General features: G+C 42.7%; 1 protein-coding gene across 9 annotated transcripts; it reads right to left on the bottom strand.

Annotated features, from left to right (window-relative positions):
* Positions 1-29: 29 nt before the first annotated feature.
* map7b (microtubule-associated protein 7b) lies at positions 30-19,259 on the bottom strand. 9 transcript variants are annotated; one of them, XM_079572590.1, is made up of 20 exons: positions 15,937-16,726; positions 10,281-10,448; positions 10,133-10,210; positions 9,482-9,645; positions 8,298-8,418; positions 7,971-8,069; positions 6,662-6,772; positions 6,393-6,482; positions 5,508-5,630; positions 4,265-4,437; positions 3,723-3,862; positions 3,394-3,626; positions 2,554-2,704; positions 2,302-2,470; positions 2,122-2,217; positions 1,999-2,049; positions 1,886-1,919; positions 1,604-1,709; positions 1,330-1,511; positions 30-1,252 (listed from the first exon to the last, which is right to left on the bottom strand). In XM_079572590.1, the coding sequence occupies exons 1-20, from the start codon at positions 16,097-16,099 to the stop codon at positions 1,242-1,244; spliced, it is 2,463 nt and encodes an 820-aa protein (XP_079428716.1). In that variant the 5' UTR covers positions 16,100-16,726; the 3' UTR covers positions 30-1,241. The 9 variants fall into 9 exon arrangements, with proteins under 9 accessions (XP_079428716.1, XP_079428717.1, XP_079428721.1 ...); XM_079572591.1 differs by having other exon boundaries at positions 4,265-4,413; XM_079572595.1 differs by lacking the exon at positions 15,937-16,726 and adding an exon at positions 19,103-19,259 and having other exon boundaries at positions 31-1,252.
* Positions 19,260-22,146: the final 2,887 nt, after the last annotated feature.

Below are 22,146 nucleotides of genomic sequence, written 5' to 3'. Positions count from 1 at the left end.
CAATGTTTAGATAATTGACTCATAAAATTTATTTTGCATAAGTGCTTAAATACCACAATGTACAGCTGACATAATTGTACAGGGCAGAATCACCTTAAGAAATGGGCTTTATTATCAGCTTTAGCCAACATACATCATTGTACAGAATGTATACAATGCAACATTTACTCTTTAAGATCTCCATTACAGCATGCTTTTTACCAACTGTCGACATGTTATTGTAGTGGTCGTGTAGGTTTCATAAGTGCAAAGCAGTTGGAAAAGCATGATGGCTCAGCATTGAAAGGAATGATATGAAGAAAACATCACATTCACATTTGACCTGAAACCGTGTTCATGATCAGCTGCTTTATAATATAACAAGACCAGATTTTTACTGTCTTACATTCACATCAAATGGCTGTCATCTGATAACATTTTTAAAAGAGGAGAGTGCCGGCAGCTGATAGCACTGCCACAGTTCAAATGTTGTAAGGCAAATTAATATAATGGATTAGCAGCACTGATTCTTTCACTCATGAATTCTAATTTGGAGATAATTTAGAATAGAATCAAGAAACAAGCGGGTACAACACAATGGGTTTTGGTAGAATGGGGAAAAAAATCAAGACAATTTAATAATGGGTATGAGATTGCAACTTTTTACATCAATTAAAACTAAAAACAAATCTTTCATACCTCAGTTGTCTTGAAGTTGTTATTTAAATTAATCTTTCCATTTAACATAGTAATAATAAGCTATTATTAAACACTGTTGACACAGCAAAAAATATATCACAAGTTTCCTGTTTTAATACCATTTTTACTGCCATTATTCCTAGGAGCCAAATGATAACATTTCATTTTATTCAACATAATCAGGCCTTAAGACCCTGTTTGGTTTAAACCCCATATTTTTGACATCATCCACTAGACATCGGTCCCATTCACATCTGCACATAGCACTCATACTGCAGTCACCTTGAAGAGTGTCCCACACCCTTCTGGTGATTTCAGGGCTTGCAAATACCTGAAGCCCAAGTTCATCTATTTTGTCTAGAGTTTTGTTTATTTCTGAAGATGCTTTAAGGATCTTTGGAGACACCATCTTTAGGCAATGGCTGCCATGCACTTCTGGCATCAAGCAACAAAGTCAATCTCCAGAAGGACATGAAGGCCTTTTGTTTCAGTCAATAGCTTCACGTTTCTCTCTGACTCTCAGCTAAGACATGCATGCTGGATCCTCGAGAAGAAAGACTGTATCAGGCAACATCTGTAAATATCAACAAATAATGGGGTTACATTTTGATTCAGTGTGACAACTTAAATGTTTAGGTAGTGTTTATTGACCTGGGCCCTGCTGTACAGAGATATCTTCTACTGCAGTCAGAGGCTTGAGCAGGCCGTTCTCCCTAAGCACTGTCCCAGAAACGGCCTCTCCGTGCTGCTCCAGCACGGCCTCCTGTCCCTCTGGAGGGGACAGCCGAGATTCTTGTGGCAGTATAATTATCTCCTCAAATTCACCATTCTCCCTAATGGAAATACAGATACAGCAAACCATGTTCACTTTTAAAGAAAATATGTTGTTCAAGTTAAAAGTAAAGGACAACAACAACCACAGCACCTCTGGTCCGCTATGCTCAGGGCTGTAGAGATGGGTTTGGGGCTGCCATTACTGTGATGTGCTGGTAACACACTGGCTGTGGATACAGTTGGAGACGCAGGAGCCACTGATAAAACAAAGAGAAATATAACTAGTATTAGGAATGTTATTAATTTGACCTTTATTTAACAAGGAAAGTGAAACAGAGATGAGGAATCTCATTTCCAGCAGAGTCCTGGACCCCTATCATATTGTTACGTCAGCTCTTCATCATCAAGTAATGCAATTACTTAACAGATTTACCTGCTCCATCTCCATTCCTGTTTGGGAGGACTTTCTAGAAAAGAAAAAAAGGAAGAAACTATAACTAACATTCCAGGTACATACTTACTTGTTATGCTACCTCTGATTTTTACCTTGTCTGGTGTATCAGAACGCCTTGTTCTCTTCATAATTTCCTCTAAGCGCTGTTGAGAAAAAACGTCTGTTCACTATCAAAGTGCAAAGACTGGTTTAGTGTTTGTGAATAAATTCTATACCTTCTTCCTCTCCAGTCGTTCAGCTTCTTCCTTCTGAAAGCGTTCCTCCCGAAGTCGCTCAGCCTCCTCTCTCTGCCGAGACTCTTCCTCCTCTCTCTGATTCAAACAAACACAAACATATTATATTCATGCTGTATATAGGGAAAACAAACAGCATATTTCTACAAAGAACTGACTGACCTGTTTCTGTAGTCTCTCCGCCTCTTCCCTCTCCCTCTGGAGCCGCTCTTCCTCTTCCCTCCTCTCCTCTTCCTCCCTCCTTCTTCTCTCCTCTGCCTGGCGCTGCGCCTCCTCTTCTCTTCGGGCTCGCTCCTCTGCCTTGCGTCGGGCCATCTCTTCTTTGGCCAGTCTGTCAAACAAACAGCAATTAATGAAAACTCACGAGAAAAACCTGGAGATTTTACAGTCGTCGTCCTGTGGTCTTTCACGGACCTGGCCTGCTCCTCCTGCTGCTTGCGCTCCTCTTCGTCTCTCTCCCTCTGTTCTCGGGCCTGACGCCGGTTCTCCGACAGGATGCGACTAGCCTCTTCTGGGTCAGTGGTGCCAGCGGTTGTCCTCTGAGGTGGAGGACTGCTTACACTTTCTACTGGATCAGAGCAAAACACAATGAAACACGGTGTGGGAAATTGATGATTTTTAGCTAATGTTATATGTTATGATGCTATTGAATGTTTTTATGAGTTTAATCTATGTGCTTTAAGTTTAAGTTGAAACCAATCTTTTCACACGCACATTGCTGTAACAATACCCCATTTCTTGCTCTAGGATTCTTTTGCTCAAACCTGTGGAGACGTTCAGTGCCCTCACCGGAGATGTGAAAAATAACTCCAAATAAGGCAACAGGAAGACACTTCTAGTGGAAAACTACTGAGAGAAAGGCTTGATGACCTTGGCCCAAGCTCCACTCATCTCCTATCTCTTCGTGAATGTCACATTTTTCCTGATATATATTTGTAAGAGCGCAGTTAGACAGTGCCGTTTCTGGGGACTGCCCGGTTCGAGCACCGTGTATATTTTAGGGACTTTAGCATTCAGATAACCTGTGATTAGAAATTGTAATTGTTATAGGGAATAAATCTTCTGAATTCTGGTGGTTTCTCCTCGGACCTTAACTGTTTAACTGTGTTTAAATTAAAATTAGAGTTTTAATATTTCCTGTGAAATTGCCCACAATGGTGACCCAGTAGTTATCACACAAAGTACCAATTATTATATTACATCAAGATAAAAGTACAGTATTACCTGAAGAATGAATATTACACCAATACTAACCATTTGGTGTTGGTTCTTCAGAAGGCTCTGAGCTGGCCTTGTTTTGCCCTAGCGGTTGAGGTCTGGGCTGTGATGGACTAAGCGCCTCCTGCTCTGGCTCCTCCTCCCGGGCTCTGACCTGGGACTGACCCTCCGGGCTGACTTTGAGTGGACGTAGGTTTCCAGCGTCTTCTGCTCCTGGAGATTTTAGCTGCTTTGGTGTCGGGGGTCGCCCTGGTGACTTTTGTGGAGGCCTAAAATACAACAACAAAAAGTAAATGATATTCTACCAACTGGCCACTCTTGTACTGTACTGAAGATTCATTTAAAGATGCATGTTGTTCCCCCACCTGACAGGAGATGGTGCTGTGGCTTTACTATTCTTTTTTGCCGGAGTGGACGAGTATTTTTTGGGAGGTAGAGAGAGAACAGGTGTCAGAGGGAGTGACAGGTTTGTCCAGGACTTTCGAACGCCATCTCGGTCCTTTCGCTGTTTGAAAAGAGAATAATAAATAAAACGGTATGGCCTGAATTTTTAATTAGTTTTGGTTTATTATATAATATAATAGTAATATCCCGTGTGTTATGGCCAACTTAGAGCAGCACGTACAGTATAACATCGAGGTGATAAAGTGAAGCATAGTGCCCTACTGACAGCAGCATGTTGGCCAGTAATGAGATTAGACTCAGACTTGACCAGGCTCTAAGCAGCAGACTGACCACAAACACAGAACAGACCAAGATAACGCCAAAACTAAGGGCAACCTTCTAATGCCATTAACCATGTGTATACAGGACAAATTAACCCCGTATGAATTATACACATAGATAATCTGCTTGATAATTCAATTCAATACACATAACACATCTACTACTATGATTTCTACTGTACCTGTGATTGTGTGGTTCCCGTGGTTTTCCTCCGGGAAGCAGACGAGGTGGCGCTGTCCCGGCTCAGGCTCCTGTCGTGGCTGCGGCAGTGAGGCAGGGGTTGGGCTTGGATGGACTTGAATGACACTGCGCCCATGGGGTGACAGGACACTGAGCGGGGACACACAGGCATGGCTACAGTCATGTAGGATGGGGGTGTGGGACAAGCAATGTGGACAGTGATATGGTGAGCAAGTCGAAAGGGGAGGAATAGGGGATAGAGAATAGGGGTCATATGATGGAGGCAGCAGTGACAAAGGTGGATTGGAAAAGAATAAAAGGCAGAGAAAGAAAATTTAGCGGTTGTTGAGCATTGGCTACTGTTAGACCGCAAGTTAAGAGCAGAGCAAACAAGATGTAGTCAATGGATTCTCCACAAGACAGTGTTATGTGTCAAAGTCATACCATACAAAATACATACGATACAAATAAGAAGCAAATAGTGCATTGATATTAAAGGCACACGTTACAAAACAGTCTATGGTTAAAAAGAATCTCTTAGGCTCACACAGGATGTTAGGGCTGTACGATGTGGCAAATAAATGTAACACAATTTTTTGATTTTTTTCCTCATATTGATCTATTTCGATTAGATTGTATTCTTTCATGATAAAATGAATACATTGTAGCTGATTCATGAACTTAGACATATCTTTTGTACAAACCTAAGCTCAAACAGTAACAAAAGCTTCCCTCCAGTTTCATTTAACACACAAAAATCTTCCATTGTCTTATCCAAACTCCAAAACTAGAATCTGTTTCTCCAAAGCAATGGCTGCAAACCTCTCAATTATAAAGTCCCATAACAAGTATTGAGATTGACGAACGTAGAGATTGCGATTTCAATTAGATTTTGGTAAATTGTACAGTCCTACAGGATCTAGACTATTTGTTATATTGGTAACAATAATGCAAATTCACCTACCTAAATATGCCAATGTAGTTTACTTACATTGTGGCATGTATATAATGAAAATGGGAAAAAATCTCTTGCCAGCTTAGTGAAAAGTATACAAGTAGCTACAGTATGCATACAAAAGCTTTAAGTGCCTGATACTTCTTGGAAAAGGGACATTTTTCAGTAATACCTTAAGTCAGTCTCAATCTGATTATGAACCCCAACACTTACTGTCACCAACAGCGAACAGCGGTAGGTCTATGGACTACATAAACAGCCCATTATACAGTATCTTACAGTAAATTACCTGCCGCCTGCTCTCCGGACAGGCTCATGGCACTGCGGCTTCGGGCCAGGTATGAATGTGTGGGCTGCTGCAGCCGGTTCACCATGCTACTTTCCCATGGGGTCAAAGGAAGACGGCGCATGCCTAAAAGCACAGACACAACATTGATGGTTAATTCAGTTTAACCTTGAGCAGTTCTTCCAGCAATTCCTAGAACTCATGCACCAAAAGTTTCAAAAGTCCCATGCACAAATGCTGTTGAGGTTTTGAGCCATCACAATCACTGGATCAACAATTGCATGCAAATTCTACCCCGATTAGCGATCAGGGTATATATCGCAGTACAACCTATAATGTAAGGTAGAATGGATGCAAATCAAACGGATGCATTATGATTGGTTATTGGATATGGCCAGCTCATGCAGCATTGCTCGCTTCGGGGCAGAGTGTTGCGTTACAAGCACTAAGCAAAAATACAAACACTCTAGGCTGGAAACTGTAACTAAATCAGGTTCTGCTCTGCATTCAGACCATCATGACACTGCTGACAATCCACTTTGTCCAAGAACAGTAGTACTTGTACAGTTATGTATGATATCTCCAATTATATCATGTAGGGTGATTCTGATGGACGGACGTGGCAGTCCCCACACAAACAAAGAGATTATCCCCCTCAGGATTAGAGAAAGGGGTCACGCTACAGGGGGAGATCTTGATCCTTCTCATGAAATACTAGAGTGAACACATGATATTGTAACAGGGAGGTGAATTCAAGTAAGGAGAATCAGCAACTTGTATGACACAGCCAGTAGCAGTATGCAGCCATTCCCAGCTCATTTTGCTTAGGAGCACAGGTAGAGCATGTTTTGCGCAATCTCTTCCCCCTTCCCAATTGAAGACCTTTACTTTTGTGCTGTGGGACCCTTCTTTGGCTGAGGCGCAGTTTGGACTGAGATTTGCTAATGACAGGGGTGGAGGTGGTTCTCATCTGTAAACCTGTCAAAGGATACGCAAGCTCACTGTTAAATGAATTGGACTTGTTGTACACTGTGGCGTTTACTCTCGTCCAATGCACACTTTTCAAGAACAAAATCGAACCAGAAACACACAAACACACACCACAGTAGCAACACACAAATGCAAAGAAAGTCTTCGAGAGAGACTTTCCCCATTACCTCTGTCGGGCGAGTGCAGGAGTGTGGCGGAGGACGAGGAGAGGCGCTTTGAAATCACTGGGTCGGTGTGTTTGGATAAATTCATAGTCGACACTGATCTTCTGTCAGTATCTACAAAAGCAACAGATTATTTAGTGTCATTTAAAAAATATCAATAATATCAATTGTGGGACAAAAAATATTAATTGTTCTTTTTAGGATTTATTTAATATTCAACATTAGTGTTCCTGGAAGTCTTAAAGAAGGATCCTTCATACAAGTTTTCCTGAGGTCCAAAAAATGCATTATCACACGATTGAAAAGATGGGGAATAGCTTACAAGAACATTACTATGCATAGACTTTGTAGAGGCAATTTTCTGACCCCATCCCACTTGAAGACTTCCAAGGATACAATGCAAACAGAGGTACACACTAAAGGATACTGTATGATGCTTTGACAGAGTCTCTCATTACTTGCATTGGACACATTATATTGTTAAAAATCTAGTATTATAGGATTAATTACACTTTAAACACTAGCCTTTCTTAAAGGGAGAATGTTGTGTTAGTACGCTAATAAACTACAAACACAACTAAAATGTTTCTGCTAAAGTGTCTGAATGAACTTCTAAGGAGGTAGGGCTGCACAATTTTGGAAAAATATCTATCATGAAATTTCCAGCCTGTATTATGAAAAATACGGGTTTGTTTCCCTGTGAACTTTTAAAAACATGTCCCGGAGCATTAACCTTTGAGAGCAGACTGAAATATGAAGTGCTGGTGTGGTGCACATTCATCTTCATCATAATTGTTGTCTTTGAGTATCACAGAAATGCTAGAAAAGTGACCTGCGACTTCATGAAATTGACAAGAATGCTTTATAATTAAAAGCACTGTATTTTTCCATAATTACCTGAGCTTGCAATATACAGCTAGAAAACAAATCAAGTATAGAGCCTTTAACCATTACATTTTTCTGAATTTAGTTACTCATAGGCACAATGCACCTTTCTCAGGTACGACTGTTGTATAGCCGATAGTATACACAGACATATCTACAAAAAAGTTCATTATCGTACTGTTCCTGTCCAATAAACTAATAAAGAAATAATCTAAATAAATATAACAAGATGGACATTGTAGATTTTGTTGTTTGCAAAGGATATTTTACTCGGGTTAATGGTGCAGCCCTATAAGAAGAAATTTTTTTCTACTCTAAATCATGAACATACACAAGCCATGCCAAAGACCCTGGTTTCCTACGACCAGATACAGAGCTAGAGCCAGCATGCTAACGCTGGCTGGCTAACTTTGACTATCATATTCACATTTAGAGGTCATCCCATATCTGTGGAGGCTGTAAGCACCATGCATGTGCTCCAGCCCTGCAAGGTCGAGTGGACAGAGAAAAGCTGACTCGACAAAACCTGCACCAGGGAGAGAAGGGTTAACAGAGGGAGAGAGAGAGAGAGAGAGAGAGAGAAAGAGGGAAAGGGTGTGAGTCAGCAGAATCAACAGAGGCCAGTGATACGAAAAAAGTTCAAATATAATCTAAACAATGCTGACACGCACAGACAGGTACATATTTGCTCAAGAGCTCCTAGACATCAAGGATTAGAAGCAGAGCATTCAGCTGCTGCAAAAGGGAGATGTACCAGGTGCTGTGCTGCTGGGTGTGTTTGTGGCAAGGGCCCCTCCCCACGACCAGCGGTTAGCCTTTGGTCTGGCTCTTTGGCTCCTATCCATAGTCCGTCGTATGACCGCTTCATGACGAGCCTAAGGAGGGAATAACAATGCATTTACTGTAGGTTCAGGAAGTGTTCCATTTTATTATGGAGGAGCCAGATTTTTCCATTCAGAGACATTACAACTAAGAGATTACACAGACATCAGAGACAAAATGCATCAAAGTCCACAACTAATCTATAGTATTTACACAAAATAAGCAGCAGTTAAGCTCAAGTCACTTGCTGTAATTTCTAACTCTAAATGAGCAACGCTGGAGCCATTCTCCAGTCTGGGGCAAACATTATTCTGGTCCACTGAGGTTCAACCAACAGAAAAATTCCTGGAATGTGTTTCAACACTTCACTTCATTAACAATTACAGTTCTTACCGAAAAGTAAGTCAACTACCAAAAAAAACCTATGCCTTTATTTGGCTTGACTGACTTTGGCTCAGACAAGATGAGAACTACGTTACAAGAACAATATTCCCACCAAGTGAGCATATGCACCATGAGCCAGAACAAAGGATACATCTGTATATGTCTAGGGTTGGGTACTTTTCCATTTTTTGTGGTACAGTACTTCGGTTTAATATCTGTAACGGAGTAAGACTTTGTCTGTACCGATGCTTCATTATCTATTATCTTCTAGAACAATAAAACTTAATGATGTGTTTTATTTAAAAGTATATATAAAAAATCTTTTTCATTTATTTGGTAACAGTATTGGAGGTGGAAACAAGTCCTTGTTCAGCAAGTCAAAGTCAAGTCTAGATTCAGTGGTTCACAAGTCAAGTCCAAGTCCTATGCTTTGAATTTCTGGTCTTTTCATGTGATTTTTTTCTTTTGACAGTGTTGGTGATGCTACAGTTTGGTTCGTGCAGGTAGCATGTTCTTTTTCATTTCAATGAAAGTTGAAGAAATGTTTCATATAATGAAATTTATTTATGAGGAGAAGCTTCAAACCTTCTCATCACAGTCCTTCGAGACCAGAGACAAGTCCAAGTCAAGTCTTCAAACTAGTGGCTCAAGTCAGAGGGTAAATGCAGGTGCCTTTCAGTGCTTTGTAGCCCTACAGGCTTATACATGTCATGTTCATGTTTCAGTGTGGACCTTGTCTTCCTCTATCTTCTGTCGTCGTTTCTCCTCCACAGCGGCACGCCTCTTATCCTCCCTCAGTCTCTGCTCCTCCAGCTTCTTCTTCTTTTCCTCTTGGTGCCGCTCGTAGTGCTGCCGGGACCGCTCCTCCCGTGCCTGCCATGAGGCCTCCTTCATTGCTGGGACAAGCAGACAGTCACGAGTCACGTGTAGCAGTGGACACATGCGCTCACACACTGGATTTATACATAATCATAAGCACAAACACACTGGGCACATGCGGCTTATAACGGGACAGTCAGCCCAGACCATGTGACTCGGCTTAACGCAAAACAAAAGTCCTCTGATGATGAATTGTTATATTCAACCATCAAAAATGACAATGGTTATGGTCAGGCCTTAACTTTTATTGATAACAGGCAGTTCCACACAATATGTCCTCAAGCTGATAGTAGATTTATAGACTAAACCATTTTTCAAACAGTCACACACAGCCTTCCTAAACCCTGTCCCGTGTCCCGAATCGTTACATAACAGTGCCATGGCAACCGCAGCGCCAGGCTCAAGCTTGACTTTTCTGCAACTGAAGCAACAGGCACTTCACATCAGAGCCATCGGACAATAACGTGTAAGCGCGATGAACACAAATACTGCAAAAGTACTCACCATTGTGCTTCTCGCGCTCCTCTCTGCGCTCGCGGGCCAGCCTTAGCCTCTCATCGATCTTATTGAAGAGCAGGGAGTCTGAAGCACAGGTAGATCGTCAGGAGAAAGCAGATTTTAAGAAACCTTGAAATGGGTGGAAAGGTTGTACCTGTTTTGGTGGCAGCGTTATTACACGGGCTGTTGCTGGTGGTTACGGTGGGGGTCGGGGTCGGGGTGGGCGTCAGGGTGGGACTGTAGGTTTGTCCGGAGCCAGAGGAACCGGGCCGGTGCACTGAAAACGCTCCATCATCCTCCGATTTGAAATGACTGTAGGAGGCTGGAGGAAACAGAAGCAAAACAGTTACTACTATGTGGGGATTGCATTCATTTCTTCATGTATTTTATGACACAAAGCAGTTTAGGTTTTTATTACATGAAGCTTTTCAACTTTATTGTACTGAGTTTTCACTGTTTGGAACTGTTAAATTGGGATAACTGCTAGTGGTTTGATAAAACATTAACCCATGGTAACATTTCCTTTTGTAATAACTCTTTGTGTAAATTGACCAGGGAGCATTTTTTTTTGAATGAAAGAGATTTTCCTCATGAAAGCGGTAAGTTCTTTTCAGAAGAGCAACAGCTGCTACAAGTTCAAAGTGTATGTTTCTGAGAATGTGAGGACTCAACCAGGGCTAAATTAGATTACAATACAGAGAATAGAACAAATTCATGAATAATAGATGTTATATGGACCTACTTACATCTTGAGAGAAAGATTTTACAGGTATTGGCGAGTACCGAAACTATCACCAAGAACCCATGGACGGTAGCATTGCTTTTTTTTTGTGATCCATTTTTTATTGATTTTTCATTAAACATGTATGGATGAGAGTCCACGTATCAAATTCAGCATGATGTACACAATGTAAACAGAATGGTACAGCACAGGTACATACTGTAAACTCAAAGGCGTCTCCCCACCCCAACCATTGGGACCCAGACCCCATGATATCTTCATAACAAAGTTCAGGATTGACATTAGGTGGTTATTCGTACGATCATACAACCAACTTCTTTACCCTGCATTGAGTGAACCAGGATAAACGGATGCAGAGATAAAACAGTAAAATTACACTGGTGACATCAAGGATATTTATATTCAATTAAACATCGCAGGATTTACAGCAGTAAATACTTTGTCCCAGTAAAGTATATTGATGGTATCACGGTTGACTGCATCGTGGCTAATGCAGCTTAAATACTGACTACGGAGGGTGTGCATGATCTAAAAACTCTAATCCTAATAAACAGAGATAGAAAAGGTTTAGCGTCTTCTTGTTATTCACAGCCTGTGGTATCAGACTGTATCGATACCAGGATCAGACTGGAAAAAGAACAACACTGCTTGTGATTGTGTACATTTGTGGTGTGGCTTATTTGGAGGGGGGGGGGCTTCTGGAACCAGGCCGACTCCAGGAAACACCTCTCTCTGCTGCAGTAGCGTCTGACTGGGGCTATGATGATGTAAAATTATATCAGACCCACAATGCCCTCTGTTCACTCTATTGCTCCCCAGTGCGGAGCAGTCTCCACAGCTCAGAAAAAGCTATTGATTAATGGCACTATCAGGCCTAGCGTGACTCAGCACTCAAGTCCATCATATAGAGCTGAACCTCGAAGAGCCGAGGCCTCGCTCGAGTGCACATAGGTTCAGTATTTTGTTGCTAAATGTCTCTCATTAGCTGCAATTCTGTCAGGATCATGTGAGTTCAGCCTGGATATAATAATGTTGACACAAGGAGAGAGCAAAGCTTATGTATCTAGTGTCTAATATGATATAATATTTACTTGGACGTGATGTCATAGCTCCATGCACAGACCAGTTGAACCAATGGGATGTTCACAAGCATAAGAACTACACGGCTAAGACTGCTCTTTTAAATGTCCATTACACAAAAAAAATACATTGAATGGATAAAGAATGTATTCCTTTCTTTCCGAACAAAAGTGAGAGGCACAATGAGCCGTGGACCAACAGTAACCTTGCAAAGTAGCAACGGCGATAATTAAAAGCGCAGTCACAGCTAAGCGAATTTACCAATGGATTGAGCCAGGGGGGGGAAAAAAAGCGCCATATAACCCGGTTTTTCAGCATGTGCAACTTGACTCTGAAGTAGATCCCGTGACATTTAGATTTTGCTACAATGCACCGTAAATAAGCCGGAGGTGACAGGGAGATGAGCTTCACCTCCTCAGTCCGTCAGCGTTAACTGGGCCAGTTCGCTGAAAAGAGCTGGGAATGCTCTGCTGCACACAAGATGAGACACTTTTCCACCCTCTGAGTCTGGCTCAGTGTGTGTGGACTGGTGAAAAACAGCAGCCTGCTCAGAGGGAGGGAAGCTAACTTGTATCGCAGAGCACACATCACTCACAATATTCACAATAGGTGCCAATGTCATCGCTTGACAGGGGTTCATATTTTGAGGAATACATCGTCAAATAGGAATTGTAGCGGAATAATATACTACCTTTAGAACGTTATTATGAGAAGTGTATCCGACCTATGCCAGTTATTAACAGCTCATTTTCTACCTTGACATTCACAGTAAGAAGCCTTTTCACTGTAGTCTCATCATATTTACTTTGGCACACTAGCAAATGAACAACAGCTCTTGACCTTCTCCAGACCAAAATGCATGCAACACAGCTCTCTGGCCTATGGATGATTTTTGTAAGGGCAAAAAAATCCCTCAAACTAGAATTGAAAGGCTGCATTGAAAAGTGATTATTGCTGAGACACTAAACAAACATGTTCTAAAGCATGTGATTCTTGTGTTGGTTTTGCAGATCCATCCTTCCATTCTCTTCCGCTTTATCCAGGGCCGGGTTGCGGAGAGTTTGAGCAGAGATGCCTAGACGTCCCTGCCAAGGGTGACTGAGCTCCTCACCCTATCTGCACCCTGCGAAGAAAACTCCTTTCGGTCACCTGTATCTGCGATCTTGTCCGTTCACTCATTACCCAGATCTCATGACCATAGTTTTGCAGATCACATAATTCAAAATCCTGCAACCCTACTTAGAAGGGAAGAAAACTTTACAGAGCACATTTACACTGACAATTGCAGCTGTTGGTCAGTGATTATGTGCATGTTCTACTCATGACTGAAAAGATGTTCAGCCGTTGTGTGGATTTAACACTTTACACACAATTGTGGTCAGCAAACTAAAGATGTTTACTTTGGTATAATAACCTTCCCTTTCACCTCCGGCAGGAGACTACGGTTCGTCCAGAACAATTTTAATTCCCTTCTGCCATCAGATTCATGCAAACTAAATAACTCAATTTCAGCCTCATACTACATACTACACACTAAATAACTAGTTGTCACCTGCATTTGCAATGTTGTATTTGCATTATGTAGTTCTTCATCTCACATCTGCTGCTTGTTGTTCATTGTAAATGTACCAACTCATGCTGATATTTGGTGTATCTATTTAGCAATTGTTTTTGTATTATTTAAATTACATGCCCTAATAGCTTTATCATTCATTACTAGTTTATGTTTCATGTTGCACCGAAGCAAATTCCTAGTTTATGAAAGCATTGTTCACTGATAATGGCAATAAAACCTATTATGATTCTGACCAGCTGTTTAACAACCTTGGCATTTGGATATTGTGCACATCCATATCCACCAGAGAGCACAATTTTATTAACTCATATGTATTTCCCTTGAGGCCACAAAGACAATCACAAAAACAGGTCAATGTCATCAATCTATTAAGCATAATTCCACCTCTCTACAACACCCCTTGGTTTTACCTTCATTTTTCTCCTTGGTTCCAGGAGCATCATCCCAGAATCGGACATAATACTTCTGGCTCATGTCCTGCTTTGACTCGTCAAATTGGAGGGCCAGAATCAACAAATCTACTTCCTGGTAACATCCTGTATGACCAAAGATAAGCTATAATCCAAAGTCCATGGTTCACAGATGGAAGAGCCAAAAGAAAGTGAAACGGGATTCAGGTTTGCCCAGTCCAGGATGCCAGGGAGGGGATCCGGTAAAGGGTCAAGCAGAGATGGGACAGAGCGGTGGGACGTGTCACTGTGGCGGTGCAAGACAGGTTGTAGCAGCTCTCTAAGCCCCAGCCTTTGTGCATGTGTGTATTTGTGTGTCAAAAACAGACATTGGGAGAGTGACTGTTTAATCTGCCCCTCCCATTCTTTGTTTTCTTATGAGTGTCTATGTGTTGATGCACCCCGCCCCCATCACTCCACATTCACTAGCTTTCAGATTAAATGGTCAGAGTTAGCGATTAATGCCGCATGGGACAAGCCGGTGGGCAGCCTCACAAACTGTGCACTCCAGCCTCCTCCATGATGAAGCCTGAGAGGATTAGCCATGGCTAATGCTAAGCTAAACGCTGGGCTAAAGTCAGCACAGAGGCAAAAAGGCAGGAGTGAAGTATTTGTTTTATAGTTTAAGGGCCAAACAACAGGTGCACAGAGCATCAATGCTAAGTGGGAAACAGCGCAGCATGGAGGGAGAGGAATACGACAATCCATAACAACAAATCATCCATCCATTTTTTTCCACTCTATCCGGGGCTGGGTCGCAGAGCCAACAGAGATGCCCAGACTTCCCTATCCACGCACACTTCCTCCAGGTGGGGTGTGTGGGTGTGTGTGTGTTAGACTTCTGTAGTTGCCAGAGCTCCTACGTGGCCCTTTATTTTTTTCTTGCCCTGATTTCATCTTTTCTATTATTCATACTTTGAGTATACTGACTATACTATACCATACCATCCAGCTTCTTCCACTTGTCCGTTGCCGGGTTCCGGGGGCAGCCATTCGACCTGCCCAAATCACATTACACCAGCCCCCTATGACTCCTACAATGGGTCCACAGAAGGACGGCCTGTTGGTCTCTCTTAAGGGGCTTCTGAACCGCTCTTTGGCTAACCCGTCAAATAGGACCTGTTTGCCATGGGAGACCCTACTAAGGGCATGAAGCCCCCAGCAACAGAGCTCCCAGGATCATTCAGGTGCTAAAAATCCTTCCACCACATTAGTTTTACCCAAAGGTGACAACGTGTGGGCAAGTGGTGAGCTTGGTAATGGAACAAGTCAGTTCATTCACCTGCTTCTGGATGCCTTAGGATGGATAGAGGAAGATGTGAGTAAGCAAGGCTGAAGCCATCACGATGCAGCAATAAAGTAGGAGCACTTCATTCTCTCATATGCGAAACAACTACATCATACGATGCACACCGTAGTACATTTTGTGTCAGTTTGGGCCATGTCTAGATGCAGCTGAGCCTGTGCAGTCCTGACTGACTGCTGTGCTTACTGAAGCATTCAGACATGTGTGAAGTGGACAGTACTTCTCTCTGCCCTTCCAACCTCATCAGCAGGATATTTCCCAAACTCGCCTCTGTGCTTCCTCATCAGACCTGTCTGCACCTCTGCAGAATGACAGCACAGGAAAGATCACGGGACACCTTCACGGCTCATGCAAACTGTAACATAACTTTGTGCAAACACAACCTTTGCTGATATTTACACTAAATCCGGTTTTCAGACCAAATGACCATTTAATGTTAAAGGCATTTTTGTCAATAACAATTCACATGTTTCAAACCATGTTGATACACAACAACAAGAGACAAACTTTTGGTTTATAAAAGTGCTTGGAGGCAGGTTATTTTCCTCTCAGTGGAGGAATCTCCTTTTAACCATCCTGCAGCCTTCATGTATTGTCATGTTCAAACCACATGCATATCCTTTCAGGATTATCCAGTGACTCACAGTTCACATCTACCTCTTTTCTGCCTGCGGCTGGCATCCTTGCGTCTCTGTCCCTCCTCTTCCTCGGTGATGGTGAACAGAGTTGGGATGGCCGAGCGGCTGCCTCCCTTCTTCCACTTGCGGCGCACACTGGCCCCTGTACCTCCTTCTGCTTTACGTCCCTTACTTTCAGGCATTGCTAACTCCTAACTTTGCCCTAGAAACATTGCCTGCTGACCCCTGGCCATCCCACCTGCAGCAGCACTACAGTGGGCGCTTGGGGCAATAGTCCAAACAGCAGTGGAGCGGTGACGGTCACCCCCTAAAGCATTTCAGTCACTTCAAGATCTGCAGAACATTCCAGCTGTCCTGAGTGAGCAAAAGCAAAATTTTGTTTTCAGAGTTATCCAAAAGAGATTTCCAACGTGAGCCGTTTACAGTAACATGTCCCCTGCGGCACCATGCTCCCTGTGGCAGCAGTGGCACGAACAGAGAGATGGGAGAGAAAGAGGATGCTGCGGTCTCACACCGGATGGACTGCAGTGCACTGGCTTACAAACACAGACTTAATCCACAAGACTGGCTCCACGGAGAGGGGCAGGATTTCCCTCAAGTCCTAAGTCTTCCTCTTTCTGTGATGCTGATGCTGCTGTCACTGCTGCAACCTTCTCTTCCTCACTCACTGCCCTGTCACACTTGTTCTACACTCACACACTACACACAGATAAAGAGGGTGGGATCTGCTGAAATATTCATTCAGAGTGTTAAAGTGAGCCCCTGCGGGTGGAGGTTTCCCTGACGACAGCTGATTCAGTGGGGCTAAGCCAGAGCGTGGCGGGACACTTTGATGCATCCCATACTTATCAATGGGCTAAACGCACATACCAGATCAAACATTGCTGCACTGAGTTGGCACCGAGAGAGGGGCGTGACCAGGAAACACATGGTGCTAAGCTCCACCCACTTTTCTTTTAAAGAGCCAAGAGTTCATAACAGAGGGGGAAACCTCCGTATGACGTTTAAATGGTCAACAACAAGAGCAGCTGAAATATGATGAAACGGAAGATGGATTTATTCATGATGACTTTATAATTTAAGATTTTCAAGTTGTATATAATTTAAGCACGAATGAACAAGCTATTACATGAGATCAGAGAAAGAACAAACAATCACAGGTCTGTTTTCAAAGAGCTGCACTGTAATTGTCAGTCAACCTCCTCACATAGTGTTAAGCTGCTATTATAGCCACAGCTGCCTCGTAAGCTGCAAAACATGTAACACTAACTTATGGAAGATTTATGAAAGGAATAATGATGAAACCATATGTAACGTTTCCCCCTTCTCATGCTTTTTCCTTTAACACTCAAATCTAATGCATGAGTCAACGCGTGAATCCTTTTATTCACACTGCAGGTAGTTTCCAGTTTTTGATACTAAACGGGACACAAAGGAATTTTGCCGGGTCTAATTGTTGCATGGCCCAAGGGAGCGCACATTGTACAAATACACACATTCATGAAAGGGCAATCTGATCTTTGTCCCTGCAGGATAGTGTAATGTTGTAACCCTACACTCAAGACTTAACTAAACCAGATATGGCTCCCATTACACGCCCTTCTCACACCTCCTCAATGAGTGTGAGAGAGCAGGAGCGGGTTTGAGGGGCACATCTCCTGAATCGGAAGGAGGAAACCGGCACACAAAAGAGCTCAGGTCAAAAGTAGCTGGAGGATACACCGAAAATGACAAGCCAAAAAAATGGGTGGCACTGGATTAGTCAATTATGGAAGTAGATTCAATGTAGCAGATCAGAGGCCAATTCCACCTGTGGGTATGAATAAAGTTACCTGAACCTGAACGACTACTTTCGACAAGTCTGTTACTACTAATAGGCTACTCACAAACAGGGCTGTTAACTTTTTACCTTTTTAAAAATCAAATTTCACAGCCAAGGACATACTTTATCATGGTGTTGCATATGGGCATGGACAAATGTAGTTATTTTTTTAGTTTTAAGACTTGCCATCGTGATCATGATGTATTCTTATCTTATAGGCCCACGAATAACATCAACATTAATTCACAGTGGTCACGTCAAGCTCACTAAACAAAGCGTCTACCGCAGCCCTGATTTACAATTGCACTCATCAGCTGATAAAACCTTAGATAAAAAGCTTCAAACTGGTTTTGCCAATTAGAACAGAACGATTTATGACTTGACATGCAGAAATGTGAACATCATAGTCAGACTAAATAAAAGGTAGGCCTAAGTAACGCCTAATGCCAAGTCAATCGTGAATGTTATGACACACAAAACAACTACAATAAAGCCATGAGTAATTCTAATAACATGTGATGCCAGTGATGTGTAGCTTAGTCAAATTGCACAAGGTAAAGCTTCCCTCATTATCCTAATCAAACATGAAACTGCTCACAGCAACACATGGCTGTAGGCAAGACAGGAGCAAACACTTTTCAAGCACAACACATGCAACTTACATATTTTAAATGACAATTAAGATGTATTGCTTTCATGTTTTCCACACTTGCATGGCTACATTTTACTTAACAGGCTGTAGCTTGAACACCCTACATGTTATCTGAAAAGAAATATGTATTAGGTATGTATAGGCTGACAGATCTCAGTTTCAGTACATCTGCTATAATGTCTGTATTAGCCGAAAGGCACGCTCACAGTCGCGCTGTTTCTTTATAACTGACTGAATAAACCAGGATTTCTCGTTTTTGAAGCGATATTACCAAAGTATAAGAGGCTGCCAACCACATTCGCTCTCACGCACCTGCGTCAAGCCGTGCGTAAAACTCACCTGTCAGCGTCAAGTGCCTTTTTTTTTCTTCCACAAAATGTCAGCAACAGGTGTCTGGCGGTTTCAAAGGAGCTCAAAAGGCTTTCCAAAACATGTCACAAGTTGTATAAGGAGTCACAAATAATATAGCTATAAATGTCGTGTTTAATAGCTTTAAAGCAACCGGTTGAGTGAGTAGCTTTTAATCCTACTCCCGTGACCCAGCCGGCGGATCCAACAACTTGAGTCCTCTCTTTAAATGACCGTCACGTCTCAAGCGCAAAATCTCCCGAACAGAATCTCCCCCCGGCGGTGCAATGGAGTGTCGACGCGCCTTCAGACCCCGTAGAAGTTTGTGGAAGAAGTTGAATTTGGTTTCGGGGGAAAACTCACCTTGGGACTCGGGCGGAGATGCGTCGCTGCCATCCAGGTCCGCCATTTCTCTGACGTCAGCTGAGAGGGATCAGCGCGCTGGACCCAAGGGACCTGCCGCTGACGGGACACCCTCCGTGGGCAGGCAGGTGGGGGCGGCGGCACACTCTCAACAGGTTCACACGGGCGGTAGAGGATTAGAAAGTTCATGTAGTCGCAGGGTGAAACGCATTCAAGCCGCTTTAAACCTCGCCTGAACCATTGCGCTGCACGATTGCAATATCTGTCTCAGTATGCGCCGTCTTTGTGTCTTTCTTTCCTTTTGCCTTTGACAAAGTGACCAATTTACCAACCTGTGTACTTTATCCTCTCAAACCATAGATACAATTCAGAGTTTGGGCACCATCTGCTGGCTGAAGAAGTACTGCGCGTTTACTACAGCGTGAATGTAAATCGACATCATAGCAGTGTTAATTTCGTCGACTAAAATATTTAGTATTAATTTTAAAAGTGTTATTTTTGACGACCAAAATAATGACCAAAACTAAATTAAAAGTTTTTCATGAGACTAAAACTATGACTAAAATGTCCAGATATTTTAGTCGACTAAAATAAGACTAAATAAAAATGAAAGGGAGAGACTAAAATCATCCAAACTTCTATTGACCGTCTGAAAGAGCCTCATATCATGTAAATTCTCTGCCAAAGGATCAGCTCTGAGCTTTGTTCATGTGGAGCAGCTCCATGAAGCAGAGGAACAAGATTAAATATGATTATAATGAAAATTATCAATGCAAAGTTGACTAAATTAAATTCAATTTAGTTGACTAAAACTCGACTAAAATTGAATTATTTTTTTTTTGACTAAAACTAGACCATCCATCCATCCATCCATTTTCTTCCGCTTTATCCGGGGCCGGGTCGTGCGGGCAGCAGTCTCAGCAGAGATGCCCAAACTTCCCGGTCCACACACACCTCCTCCATCTGTTCTGACCCCGAGGCGACACCAGGCCAGCTCGGAGACATAGTCCCACCACCGTGTCCTGGGTCTTCCACGAGGCCTTGTCCCACTAGGACATGCCTGGAACACCTCCCGCGGGAGGCGACCAGGAGGCATCCGGAACAGATGCCCGAGCCACCTCAGCTGGCTTCTTTCGACGTGAAGGAGCAGCGACTCTACTCCGAGCTCCTCTCGGGTAACTGAGCTCCTCACCCGATCTCGGAGGGTGCGCCCAGCCACCCTGCGAAGGAAACTCATTTTGGCCGCTTGTATTCGCGATCTTGTCCTTTCGGTCAATACCCAAATCTCATGACCATAGGTGAGGGTGGGAACATAGATCGATCGGTAAATCGAGAGCTTTGCCCCCGACTCAGCTCCCTCTTCACCACGACAGACCGATGCAGCGACCGCATCACTGCTGATGCCGCCGATCCGTCTGTCTAAAACTAGACTAAAATCGAATTACAGTTTCGTCAAAAGACTAAGACTAAAACTAAATTAAAATATGTTGTCAAAATTACCACTGCATCATAGCAACATTTGTGATATTAAATATTCATGGTAAAGGTAAGGGGGGCGTCGTCGCGTTTAGAAGCGATTATGTGACTGTCTTTGCCTTAAACCTAACATTTATAATCTTGGAAGAGAAACAAAATATGATGACTTTAATTCAGAAGGAAAGAAAGAAACAAACTATATGTCATGGCAATTATGATGTCAAGCTCTTACTGGATTGTCTCGACTTACACATTGGTTGTGTAAAAAAAAGAAAAAAGGTACTAGCTGCACTTTCATCTGATGACCAGCAGAGGGAGTCCGTGTCATACTTAAAAATCGGATTCGCCTCACCATCTTCTAACCTGTGGATCATTAGAATTCAATACCACAACCCTGCCGTGCAATATTTATAATTAATTTAGCTAAAGGCGAATACAGCTATATTTTCATGTTTTCAAATATGTGTTTTTTTTACATAGCCTGCATAGAAAGAATACTGAGCTTCTGGTTTTTTTTTTTCTTGATATTTTTGCATATTTCATCTGTTGCTAAATGTGAATAATAATTGAAGAACAAAATCCTGTTAAATGTGTGCTACTATAGAAACTAAAACAATATCCTTCTTTAGTTCCTGATAGATTAATTGCTGCAGTGCTGTAACCCGTCCGCTGTTATTTGATTAAGGATTTACTGTTCATGGCGAAATGTATGCTAATCTCCACCCTTATCATTCCCAATTCCCCAGACTGCTCTCCCTCATATACCCCCCACCACTTATGGACCCCCAGTAAAGCGGCTCCCAGTTGGCTGCTGCTGGTGGAGCAGCTGCCATGGCAACCAGCTGTTTGGATGTCCTGAAGGAGGAGGTGGAGGCTGAAGGAGATGCTGGCCTGCAGCTACTGTGTGTTTACAAAGCACAGTGCAGGTTAGTGGTTGCAGTGTAGACCAGTGGTTCTCAGACTGGGATGGAGCCTTGTCTAGACATGATCACGTTTGGCTCAAATTCTCTTGTTTCTGGTGGTACTTCGAAGGTTTTTTTTATTATTCTTGTTATTTTTTAGCTACATGAAGGCTTTGTCCTAGTCTAGCCTTAACACATTTTGGATTCAAGTTTTTTCCTTGGTGATGCTGGATGTTAAGCTGCTCGAAGCCAAATGCCGGTGTCTGTAACTGTGCTTGTTTAAGTCCAGCCCCCCTTTTTTACACACACGCCACTGCTGAACCACTTCACAGCATTCGGTGTTTGTTATTGTCCTCCTTCGGGCTGTTTTTCCACTTGAAACTTAAGGGGCTAAACCCATGAAGAGCCGGGTGAGGCAGAGGGTCAGAAGATGTGTTTCCTGCGCATCCCCACTACCCACTGTCCATGATGAAAGCCGCTCCAAACTGTCAGTAATTGCTTCCCAGGGGGGGAGTGGACTCTTAGGATTCACGCTGAGTAGGAACAGAGCCTATAGGTTGCCGAATAAATCTATATGAAGAAAACAAATGTGCTAAGCTTGTACATGAGTTGCTTGTGCACAATTTGAGAAGGCGCTGCAATATCTTCAGACTTCGAAGTCACACT

This window comes from Gobius niger (assembly GCF_951799975.1).
Source record: "Gobius niger genome assembly, chromosome: 15".
NCBI lineage: Eukaryota > Metazoa > Chordata > Actinopteri > Gobiiformes > Gobiidae > Gobius > Gobius niger.
This window is presented reverse-complemented; position numbering and strand designations above follow the sequence as displayed.